Source organism: Watersipora subatra, chromosome 11 (genome assembly GCF_963576615.1).
Source record: "Watersipora subatra chromosome 11, tzWatSuba1.1, whole genome shotgun sequence".
Taxonomy (NCBI): Eukaryota; Metazoa; Bryozoa; class Gymnolaemata; order Cheilostomatida; family Watersiporidae; genus Watersipora; species Watersipora subatra.
The window spans coordinates 251,537-264,971 of record NC_088718.1 but is presented as its reverse complement, the minus strand read 5'-3'; the positions used below and the strand labels follow the sequence as shown (position 1 = coordinate 264,971).

Here is a 13,435-nt window from a genome sequence, read left to right as displayed (position 1 = left end):
TAGTATCAAATGCTGCTAAAAATTTTCGCTTGTTCCTTATTTTACAATAATCGCAAACAGAACACTAAATATTTGTTAGGTGGGCTTGAACACGGTATACATCTCTGCTAGATTTGCTAGTGTTTTCATTTCACGCGCAAAGGTTAAATACGAGTTCAACTGTTGAAATGTGCTCACATTTCAATGTGCATTGTTACATGAACTATGGTGATAAAACATAAATATAACATTAAAATGGCAAATTCTTTGAATTTGTTATTACTGTCTAATTAGTTGGTGAACTTCTTTAACCAATCAATCTTTAAAGTTGACTTGCAACAAAACTTACATTACAGTTATTTGGTATCAAAAGATTCACCATGTCTTGTTCTGCTGTGATGTAGGTGCCAAATATGTGAGAATGTGATTACAAGCTCTTAAAAGCTCAAAAACGAACAGTTAATCGCAGCCATCGCGAGACCGCCGTAGTTTAGATTCTTTTTTCAAAACAGCTCAAATAGGACGCAATTGAACAACATGGCTTGTTCACACTTTCAGCAACCTCATTTTTCGAAATATTTTCACAAATATACTTCACGCATTCAATAAAACCATGTCTATTGTCCTTACGCGTCTATTTTATCGTCAAGGTAATGCTGTCCCCTTGAGCACTGATATCTCAAAACCTACTGTAAAAATTGGTTTCATTTTTTAACCTTAGCTCGAAGGAGTGCATATCATCATCTGATAAACATGACGAGCCTTTTCGTCCCTTGTTATAGTCGAAAAATACTACAGAAACTATTCGCGCTGTTTAGCAGAAAGTATGGGTCACATGATCAGATTACAACTAGACGATTAGACCAAGCCGAAACAAAACTGTAAAGTAGCGAGCATCTACATGTGTATTTGATACGGGCCTTCCAGTAAAGCCCGAAGTGTTTATCATAAACTAGTGCTACGAGACATTTTATATTGAGCCTTTTATTGGCCTTTCAATTCACGTGAGAACATCATGTATCAAAACAATAACCAAATAGTTTGACTACGTCCGAGCAATAAATTGATTCCAATCTACGGCGGTTTCGTGATGGCGGCGATTAACTGTTCGTATTTCAGCTTTTAGGAGCTTGTAACCACATTCACACATATTTTGCACCTACAACACAGCAGAGTAAAACATGGTGAATCCTTTGATACTAAATACCTGTGATGTGAAATTGTTGCAAATCAATATTTAAACAAAGAAAGTGTGGCAATCGACTGTAATAGATTAGTACTTGAACAGTTAAATATCTTCTATGATTAATTGAATGAACCTAATCTCATCTCGATCGTGATTGGTTGTAATCAATTTTAGGTATTCAATCCTTACTATAATACGAGTGGTGCAGGTCCATACGGTCTAAAGCCACACCAAGTGTTAGGAAAAATGATTGAACCAACCAAAATTGAAACCCGATATTTAGCTCAGTGAACCACTGCATTGAGCGGTGCTCCACTCACCCACTATCTAAATTTCTAACAACAATGCACATAGTTATTACGCATATTGATCTCTCATGGCACACGACCAGCGTATTAGCATACTAGCGTAAGGTCATTTATTTAGCCAATATGAGATTAATTTGTGATCCATGAATACAGGTGACATACAAAACAGATAAGGAATTACAATAAAAATTCTACATTTAATAAATTGGTGAACAAAATACCACCTGTGACCATAGTTGATGGCCAAATCGATTGGAGTGATATTGTCCTGAATAGTATCGAAGTTTTTATTGATGTTTTCAGCTTCATCCAAGTTTGCGGTATAATTGACACCAACACCTCGATCAATCAGAAGCCTGACACACTCTGACGAGCCGTGGAGACAAGCAAGGTGGAGCAGAAGAGGATCCTTTTCCATGGGTTGGCCAATGAGAAACTCCATCATTTCTGCCTGGCCATGCCTGACCGCTGCACGAAGAGCAGTGTCATCCCATATTGTGCTGAAATTCATTAAAGGTTGACTAGCAACAAAATTCATATTACAGTTGTTTGGTATAAAAAGATTCACCATGCCTGACTCTGCTGTTATAGGTGCAAAATATGTGGAAATGTTATTACAAGCTCTTAAAAGCTTAAAAATGAAAAGCCGCCGTAGATTGGAATCTGTTTATTTCTCTGACGGAGTCATTACATTTGATTATTGTCTTGTCACGTGATGTTCTCACATAAATTGAAAGGCCAATAAAAAGCTCAATATAAAACTTATCGTAACACTAGTTTATGACAAACACTTCGGTTTTTACCGAAGACCCCGAATCAAATATAAATGCTCGCTACTTTACAGTTTTGTTTCGGCTTGAACTAATCGTCAAGTCGTAATCTGATCATGTGACCCAATACTTCGCAAATAATTTCTGCAGCACTTTTCGATTATCACAGGTGACCAACAGGCTCGTCATGATTATGAGACAATGATATGTACTCCTTTGAGCTAAGGTTAAAAAATTAAACAAATTTTTACAGTAAGTTATAAGATATCAGTGCTAAAAGTGACAGCATTACAATGATGATAAAACAGACGCGTAAGAACAATAGACATGGTTTTATTGAATGCGTGAAGTATATTTGTGAAAATATTTCGACGAATGTGGTTGCTTGAAAGTATAAACAGAAGCCATCTCCTACAACTACGTCACATTTGAGCAGTTTTGGAAAAGAATCCAAACTACGGCGGTCTCGTGTGGCTGCGATTAACTGTTTGTTTTTTAGCTTTTAAGAGCTTGTAATCATATTTCCATATATTTTGCATTTACAACACAACAGAGTAAGACATGGTGAATCTTCTGGTACTAAATAACTGTAATGTGAATTTTTTTGCAAGTCAACCTTTAAGCATTTCAAGTTTATAGCAATGCAAAGACTGACAAGACAAGCCAAACATCAGAAACGACCTTGAGACTCTCTTTCATAAGATTATATTTAAAAGTAGGTCACAGTTGAGCAGAGTAAAAAATATACAATTTACTATGACCATTGTAACAATAATTAAATACTAGTTAAATATCTGGCGTTACATGGGTAACAACAACAGCTTATAAACAGTGGCAGGTGATGTGGCAGGTGATTAATTAATTAACCAATGGCAGAATAACAGATTGGATAATTTGAGCGACTTAAGCTTGTCTAATTGCTCAATTGGCCATTTGTCTATCCGCCTAATTGGCTTTAGATCTGAAATGGATACCCGTGTGACGCGACATGTCACAGTGGTGTCATGCATATTATTACCGAACATGTACATGTAGTTCGTGTCGCTTGATGGTTAACACGGCTTACAATAGATCGACGCTCACAACGCCTCTTTTACTGCACATGAAGAGCAAGTTTTAGCTGTAAACTGTAGCAAACATACTAACGAGTGCAATGAGCCTTTATTCAACATTGTTAAATGTAGTTGTAAAATAAAAATGTCTTCAAATTTAGAATGAAATAAAAATTGAAAGCTCCAATGAATTGCCAGGTAGTATACAGGCTACGATATCATCACGAGCCTAATTGCGAGCAACAGATATCAACTGGTAAAGAGATTTTTCAGTTTTTCAATGAGTATTCATTATCTTTGACAGGTTGGATGTAAGTTAGCAAATTACTGCATCCCAAATGTTTAATATCGCTTCACCGGAAAAAGAGGGCAATACATAAGCAACAATTGTTTTGCCCGTAAAAGGGCTAAACTAATCTTCCCGAAGCTCTGATGAGCTATTTGCATAAATACAACGTCAGACTCTATTTGAATGCCGCCTCAAAATGATCGCCAATAGAAAGGAAGGGTTGGAAAATAGAACGTCGTGGCATTCAATTAGATGTTTTAAAGTATACTCACTTTGGGCTGAGAAAAAAACGAATCATGAAATCTTTAGGAAAGCAAAAACAGACGAGTTGTTTCTAGAAGTGACAAATGCAAAAGAATTTTAATTTTTCAACAAGATGAAAATATTAGCAAGTAGGAATCCTTAACCATATATTGCACTCCGCTTACCGGAGATTCACATCAGCTTTATTGGCAGCATTTTTATTTTCTATTAGCAATCTTGCGACTTCAACATTGCCTTCCATAGCCGCGATGTGCAAAGCAGTCTGGCCCCATTTGTCTGCATAGTTCACATGAGATCCTGATCGCTTACAAAAGAAACAGATGAGCTGTAGCCAAGGGTCACTGACAGTGAAGAGCAAATCACTTTAGATATTCAGCCACAGTCTGTGACACGTTGATAAATCTCCCACTACAGAAATCAAGAAGTATAAATAACTCCTAGTAGTAATAATAATTAGAGGTACATACAACTACTAGTAGTATACATAGATGTATATATATACATATATATACTATTACTAGATATATGCATGTAAGTAACTAGCACTATTAGCTGTTTTAGATCTTATCCATATGCTTTACCTCTGATGAAACGATTCTTCCTATAATACACTTCACAATTGGCAGATACCCGTTTTCGCAGGCAAAATGTAGTCCAGTCCACCCTTGCGCGTTCTGCTTTTGCAAACTATTAGTACCTTTTTTCATGATTTCCTGTAATATAAAAAAGTATTCTGAAAGATATTATTGTGCAACCGTGACAGAAGGAAATCGGGTTTGTTTTTAGGTTTCATAACTTTTAGGATTATCGTAAATGATGTATAGCTCAGCCATAACGTTTGTTGTCAAGCAACCACACTATGAGTGATCATGTGACCACACTATGAGTGATCATGTGACCACACTATGAGTGATCATGTGACCACAGAATGAGTTGCCATATACCCACACCAGATTTATTATGTGCCCACAAGTACTGGTGCATCAAAAGGTATTAGCAGAAAACTGATCGAACAATTGAGTTGGCTACATTCAATTTTCTGTTGCCATACCGTTATATTTTCCTATAGCATAGGGGTTCATGATTTTGATGAGACAAAAAACCTTTAGATTGTAGAGCCCATTCAAAGAACGACATTTTCAGTTTTAGAACAGGTAGCTTAAAAAAGCAAGGCCTCAGATTTTCTAATAGAAACTCTTACAGCCTATCAAGAGTGCCGTTGCAAAACATGAATAAAACATCAATACAATAGCAACATCACGCAGTAGAAGTCTCATTGTATAAACGCCTCAAGCTCCCAATGACAATAGATAATTTAATCATTTACATTAAAAACATGCTTTCCGTCAAACGAATGTTTTCTATCTCACTCCATGCTAATAGAAAAGTGCCCAACTCTTATATTTAATTTTTTACTATTTACCTTAAAAATTGTTCAAATTAATCCACCAAATAATTTTGTAAATGTCCCCTTTATACTTGTCACAGGTATAGGTGTCACAGGTATAATTGTTCCAGTAATACTGTTATACCTAACAGCTATACCAATCCTATGAAAATGTCATCATCAAAGAGAAAAAAAGAAATAAAGTCTACTAGAAATGATTTCAGTAAACATTTCTCTAAAGAAATCCAGAGAAAGACTATCTTAATTATCTGCTTTGCTTCTTAGATATTTTTGTACTTGCTGACTTGTCATACATTTGTACTCGCTGACTTGTGATACTTTTGTCATCGGTGACTTGACATAATTTTGTACTCGCTGACTGATCATAATTTTGTACTCGCTGACTTGTATTTTTGTACTTGCTGACTTGTAAAAAAATTTTCAAATCGTTATTGAACAATTATTGAGTGGTCATTTCATAGATCTTTCACATTCAAAGGTAATTTGATTCTAGTTAAATCAGTTTCTAAGTGATTCAATGTCAAGTAAAGGCTGATTTGGACACAGCTCTGCTAGTAACTAAACAGATGTCAATCGCAAGTTTGCCATATTACCCATATGTACTGTATACGTAGCCTTGAAACAGAGTGAACAAAATTTGATGCAAAACAACATAAATTATTTATGGAACGTACATTGTACACAGTAGGAATAAAAGAAAAAAGTGACTAAAAATGGCATGACTAAAATATAATGTTTTTGAAATGGAATTACTATAACTTCTTAGTTAAAATGACCCTGTAGAACTTAGCGAGAAACATGCCAACTACCTTATCTCGCACCCAACAGGCACCTACTAAAAACTTGGTTAAATCAATTGTGGTTTAGATACAGTTCAATCAATGATAATATTGCTTTCAATTGAACTTTGTTTAAGCTTGGCTATGATTAAGCTTTTTTAGCAAAACCTTGGCCTTAGCAATTGAAACAATTTAAACTTTGCAATTGTATTACCAAGTTATTTAGACACGTGTGCCAGCAAGGAGCAGAAGTGTAAAACTGGTTTTTTATTGGTTAAACAGAAGCTTTGACAGGGCAATTGGGAATTCAATATACATGTATAGTACATGTCTGCATATAATAAAAGTAAAATTGGATTTGTAGCTATGTCAGCGATGAACTACAAAAAAGCAAATAATAATAAACTCTGGGCCCTCTTCCTCAGCCCTGGTACTGAAGTTTACCAAATATATAGTGATATTGTGGTATGAAATACATGTAGTATGTATGGTAGCTATGTAAAGTGTACCATATATACAGTAATATTGTGGTATGAAATACATTTAGTATGTATGGTAGCTATGTAAAGTGTACCATTTATATAGTAATATTGTGGTATGAAATACATGTAGTATGTATGGTAGCAATTTGAAGTGTACCACATATACAGTAATATTGTGGTATGAAATACATGTAGTATGTATGGTAACTATGTAAATTGTACCACATATATAGTAATATCGTGGTATGAAATACATGTATTATGTATGGTAGCTATGTAAAGTGTACCATATATATAGTAATATTGTGGTATGAAATATATCTAGTATGTATGGTAACTAGGTAAAGTCTACCATATATATGGTACCTATGTAAAGTGTACCATATATATGGTAGTATGTAAAGTGTACTATATATATGGTAACTATGTAAAGTGTACCATATATATGTTAGTATGTAAAGTGTACCATATATATGGTACACTTTACATACTACCATATATATGGTAGTATGTAAAGTGTACCATATATATGGTACACTTTAAATACTACCATATATATGGTACACTTTACATAGTTACCATATATATGGTAACTATGTAAAGTGTACCATATATATGGTACACTTTACATACTACCATATATATGGTAGTATGTAAAGTGTACCATATATATGGTACAATTTACATACTACCATTTATATGGTAGTATGTAAAGTACCATGTTCTGACCTCCACTTTGTTAAGATTCCCATTTTTCGCCGCTATGTGGATTTCGTCATTACCTTCTGGCATACAAACATCAACCTTGGGAAACGACTTGAAGTACTACAAAATGTAATGTAATATTGAATTAACAAAAAAACAGTCCCACATATTGTAATGCAATATACTAAACTATTAAGGGAACCGCTGAGATTAATGTTATATGTAATACTGAGTCACCATGGTAACCGTTTCAGTTAACCTTATATCTAATATCGAAAGACCAAAGAAATCATTTCAGTTAGTGTCGTATGCAATACCAAACTGTCAAGGTTACCATCTCACTTAATTGTACAGACGGTTCCCAACCTACGAACGAGTTACGTTCCGAACGATTGTTCGTAAGGTGAATTTGTTCGTAAGTTACTTCAGTGCTATATTTTGTATTATAATTTATGTTCAAGGCCTATATAAGTATATTGAAGGTTTATATAAGTATGTTTAAGGCTTGTATAAGTAACCTGTATTGGTTTGTACTGAAATTCTTTTTTAACAAAATGGAGATAATACTTTGGTGGATGCCGTGCCGGACTGCATTTCTTATTTATTGTATGTCTTGTCGTTTGTATTATATTGTTGTTTTAATCGTTATGCTATCACTTATCGTTGTTGTCTTATTTTTTGTATGTGTTGTACGTTTATTATATCGTTGTTTCACTCGTTATGCTATTGTTATATCTGATATACTGTCATAACACAATCACTTATCGTCACTTATATTGTTGTCATACCAACGCACTAGCGGTCCTATTTATTCACCTTGTTAGCCGATGTTCTTACCGTTTGCCGTTAGCCGGAACAGTTGATATCATTGAATATAAATGAGTGGGTTCATTTAGTTGAGCAGAGCAGATAGCCGTACGCTCCTCGGCTAGTGAAATTTCCTTCGCTAATTAAAAGCTGAATGAAACTACACGCACTCTCTTCTCTTTATTTATTAGTATAGGTCGTGCCAAGTAAAGGCCGGCAAATTCCTTTACAATATGAATGTAAAGTTCAAACAAAGTTCAAACAAATAACTCGAAAGTTATTCGAGTTACGAACAACGGTACATACATTCGTATGTACCATTGTTCGTAACTCGAATGTCCGTAAGTAAGGAACCGTCTGTATATTCCAAAATTGGTAATTCACTGAATTACCAATTTTGTAATACTGAATGTAATTCAGTATTACAAAATTGGTAATTCAGTGAATTACTGAGGTAACTGTCTGATTCAGCTTTAAGACAATATAATAAAGTTTTTCCAAGAAGTTTCAACCAGTTGTTTCTTGCAAATAACTATCTCGTAATGTATAGTTACATGTAATATAATACTAAAGTATATATATATAATGACACTACTACCTATCCACAACTATTATTTTCCAAGGCTTGCAATTGACATATGTATGCTTCAGTATATACAATTCTTTGTTTCTGAGCCAATGTATTTTGGATTCATACCTTTACGGATTTTTGATAATCTTTTTTCGTCTTTTCATGCATTTTAACTTTCTCTGGATCTTTGGTAGCCATGAGAAGAATCAAACTGTAACACATATGTAATATTAAAGTATTAAAACTATATCTACATACCCCTAATAAAACTACTTAAGAGCAGATAGGGACATTTACTACACGGGGGGGGGGGGGGGGGTGGAAAATATTGCACAAAATAGACTTAAGATCAAATAGATTGCTAACAAATGGGCCAAAATACAAAAGGCCTTGCTGTGTGGTATTTATAAACAGTTTTCGTATGTCGAACAATATTTCCATGGAAAGGAGTTTCGCGAGTTTGAAATTTTGTATGTAGAACCGGTCGTAAGTAAAGTTCTACTGTATATGTAGAACTTGTGGTTTTGCCTTACATTGACTAAAATCACTACAGGCTGCATCCGAAAAAATTTCAAAATCAGTAGTAGTATTTATTATTGATCTATATTCCTATCTTCACATTTCATATGCAACCTTTAAAAGTGAATGCCAGAATAGGTGAATTTTGGCTAGTATGACAAAGGGCATACATATATGTAGGTCTGATAAAAACAAGCTGGGACCAGAAGTTGAGATAAAATAGAGCTTCTATTAATAATTGTAGCAAGCAAAAATACTTAAAACATCATCAACACGTGCCGCTACAGTTTGACATTCACAGTTTGCTTCACATCCATGCTCAATACCCGCCAGGTCAGTTCCTAGGCGGTACTACAACTTTTGCAGCAACTTCACTTTTTAACTCAGAGAGATGGGTGTGTCAAATGCAATGTTTCTGTTGATTCTGATGTCAAAAAGTAGTAGAACTTATGTGTTTAGTTTCTCCTCATTCGATGTTGCATACATAACGATAAACAAGGAAGGCAGTTTATCAATACTTTAACCTTCCATGCTATCACTGGTGTTGCATATGCAGGCGTCTCTCACGCGTCTATGTTTAGGAACTTGGGCTAAGGATACCAGATTGGCAATGGGAGGCAAAGCCTCTTGAACAAGCTTATAGGATTATGCAGCTTTCTTATGAACGCTTAAACATATACACCAGAGCGCATGGAAAAACTGTGTTCTTCCATCTAGTGACGAAATGGTGAGTAATTATATAACAAGCGGTACATATGACTATTAAAAAAAACTAACAAAAGAAAAAATTCAGAACAACATACATCAGAGCTTTACCCAAAATTTTGAATCTAGGGACAAAATTAAGAGTTGCCCTTCCATATATTAACCACACACTTTCGCTAAGGCAATGTTCGATCTATAAAAACACTAGCTTCATGACCGGCATTGCCCGAGTAACAAAAACGTCCTTGCGAATTTTTTTTTATTTCTATTTAACATATACAACATTTACCATTCTAACTATTAACCTTCATATCATGAGAAAAGTGTTTTGTGCAGTTCAAATAAATGAGAAGAAAAATAAAACAACTCCAAAGGTGTTTAAATGTGAAATAATTGACAAGTAGTGGCTAGATAAAATCTGCTTTGCTACAATGAAAAATGATATACTACGGATACAATTAATACAAACTGAAAAAACAAAATAAAAATCATGAATATGTTGAATTAATAATAACAATAAGTGCATAGAAGTGTCTGTATAAAAAGGTCACTATACAGTAACTTTAGTGTTTTTTCTAGTTACGATTTGCAAGAAAATGTAACATTACAATTTACTATGTGCGGTATGCGCCGTAGGGAGCTCTAACCTTTGAGACAGACGTTTAACATGAAAGGTAGATTTCACTGAAATGGACTTAGCTTAGATTTTAGCATGTGTTTTGTAAGCTCAAGTTAGTTTTGTAAGCATATTTTACGTAACTATGTTTTAAATTTGTCATCGGCTAAAATTTTATCAACTACATGTATTGTACACGTTTTCGAATTCATTTTCACTATAACTTACACCGCTTACCGCTGAACATCTTTTTCAAGCATTGTGGGAGAGATTTTGGCAAGTAGAACATCAGCAATTTCGTCAATAATCAGTACAGCGACTGTCTAATGGCACCTTTGTGATAAACTTTTGTTGATATCATATGGTGGAAAACAAATTCGCTCTTATGAAAAAATCATAGTGTTTCATAGAGTTGGGCGCAAAATTTTTTATAACTGGGGCATCATAACCCGTGAGCGCAATGTACTTATTAATACATGATTTAGCGTGCGCAATCGGGAGAAAGGTATACAGCATATGGTAACAGCGATTGACTTCTAAGAGCTCCGTATCAATGTGGTTAGATGCGAGTTTAGAAACTTGTGGTAGCAATCTTCGTGAGTTCAATTCCAGTAAGAACTGAGCTTCTCATTTTAAGATTTCAGTAGCTACAGCTGGACAAACCAAATCACAGACGACAAACTTTGAGATTTATTCATACAGCAAAACCTCTAATTGAACGCCACCTCTATTTGAACATCACCTCTATCTGAACGCCACTATGAGAGAAAGGTTGAAAATTACAGGTTTTACGGTATATAGATTAAACACTTGTGTAATGCGCAACACTTTTGATACATGATCAGAGCTTGACAAAAGCTCAGAGGCTGAGCTTTTGAACACTACAGTTTCTATTAAATGATGGTTAGGTTGAACAACCTGTAAACAACAGCTGATTCTGTTTAGGATGGTGAACAGGAGACAAAGACCACTGGTCTCCAATCCTGCAGCAACACTGCTACAAGCACAGCTTAGCACCACAACCAGCCATTCTCTATCAGAGTATACAAGTATGGTATCAGTTGCAACCAGATGTTTAATGGTATCCTCAGTTTTGCGTTCTTCCCTACCAAACAACAAAACTGTATTATCATTAGTAAGACGAAATTTTTTGATATTCTGTAGTAGAAGCAACTGCCTTATCCAAATCAATCTTATATTCACCAGAAATCACACACAAGCCATCTAACACCTTACGTATTCCTCACCAAAAGAGTCTACTGATATTTGAAAGACGATAACATTAACCTGATTATCTCTGACGTCGATCGAACCCAAGTTCATACAGCTCTCCAGACCAATGAATGAGCATTGAGTCTTGCAGCTCTTAACCACTTCAAATACAATGGGTTGGCCAGTCACTGAATCTTACGTTTATTTTTCCTAGTGACGGTAATTCTTCTCCAAAGTATGTAGACATCACCACAGAGCGTGCTTCTATTGGCAGTTCACCTCTGAGTGCCTTTCTCTAATCAGCCACATATGGAACAATTTAAGCCACAGACGGTAACAAGCTGGCATTCCAGCATAGACCCATCAACTATATTCAACTCAATGACTCTTAATCGATTGCAGCATAAGAAAATAATCATCGACATGTAAAACCTTGACTTGCTGTGTTCATTTGTCAACATTCTTGATTTTGCCCCCCTAAGTGAAAAATCTTCTACTTCCACAGCTCATACACTTCTTCCTAAAGGCGAGACATCTGCCCTTGCAGTGATTTCCCCCACAAACGCCACAATCTTTTAGATAACCAAAGCTACCATTCATCTTCAAATAGCTGACACATTCATTGACACATTTTCTAGTTTTTTAATAGAGTTACCTGTTTACCCCTATACCTCCTTCAAAGGTACCCTGGCTATTTCTAAGTATTTTGCTAAGCTTACTGCAGTATCCATTTTTGGCTATCCTCTACAAGCTTTCATAAGCAACTTGTCTATCAGCAACTTGCTATCTTCTCCTTTTAAAAATTCATGGCATTTCTGTGAGCTCTTTACAATCGCTTTTACCCTATGCGCGCACAATCGTATGTGCAACTGGTTTCACACAGTTCAGGTGACATATCATCCTGCTTCATTTCAGTAGCTTAAGATGCTCAATAATCAGAAAATTCTTTGGTTTTGCAAATACTCAACAAACCTTTCTACCACCTTATTAAAGTCCAGTCCATGATCTTCTGCAACAGATCTAAAGTTTTTATAGATGGTTGTACTCCAAAGTCCTAGTCTTCAAAAATGGTTGCTTTTGTTGTATATTGTTAGTTAAAAACTAACATGAAATCAAGTGGTTAGAAAACCAAAGTTACTTGTCAATTATAATCCAAGACAATTGGAACATGCGCAATAATGATCATGCAAGAAAAAGTGCGTGAAAATGACTGTTAAAGAACGTTTGTGTAGACCTTATAGTTCATTTAAGGCAAGCCAGCCATTTTAAGTAGATCTCGCATGCTCACAAACTATAAAACTAACTGGTATTTAACAAAATACAAGTCTTCACTTTAGAATCAGCTTCGGTCTGCTAAGACAGCAAGAAACAGGAAACTCTTTTTTAACTTTCTTCCAGTCCTCAGATAAGCTACCAAGTTCTTGTAGTTGCTTAGACATCAAAAACATCCATTGTGTTAACACAGGCATCCCAGCCGTTTCATGTGAAAGTATGAAACAGGGCACAACTCTCAAACTAAAGTCTTGATGGTTGATAGACTCAAACTACAACCTCAGCAGATCACTTTTTACACCAGGTTATGCGTAAAATTGTAACTGTTTACCGGTAGACATGCTATTCAGCTGAAATCTTGGCAATATCCTGGTGGGCCACCCTTGATATGGTATGCTTTTATCATTACCAATAGCAGTGAAGTTCCGATGTTATCTGTTGTAGTCTTGTTGAACAGTCAATTCTCAAAAGATTATAAATCACCTACAGAGTATTTTTGCAAGGCATGGAA

At 35.2% G+C, this 13,435-nt stretch overlaps 1 protein-coding gene across 2 annotated transcripts in view; it reads right to left on the bottom strand.

Annotated features, from left to right (window-relative positions):
- The window catches only part of LOC137408211 (transient receptor potential cation channel subfamily A member 1 homolog), a 41,420-nt gene extending 32,608 nt beyond the window's left edge, over nt 1-8,812 (bottom strand). Inside the window, exons 1-5 of one of the 2 annotated variants that reach the window (XM_068094622.1) lie at nt 8,727-8,806; nt 7,247-7,342; nt 4,430-4,561; nt 4,013-4,152; nt 1,698-1,973 (exon numbers count right to left, since the gene is read on the bottom strand). In XM_068094622.1, coding sequence (XP_067950723.1) covers nt 1,698-1,973; nt 4,013-4,152; nt 4,430-4,561; nt 7,247-7,342; nt 8,727-8,798 — 716 coding nt within the window. In that variant the 5' untranslated portion in view covers nt 8,799-8,806. Of the gene's footprint in view, nt 1-1,697; nt 1,974-4,012; nt 4,153-4,429; nt 4,562-7,246; nt 7,343-8,726 lie in introns of both variants that reach the window. The other variant, XM_068094624.1, reaches the window with a different exon arrangement.
- Between the last annotated feature and the right edge of the window lie 4,623 nt (nt 8,813-13,435).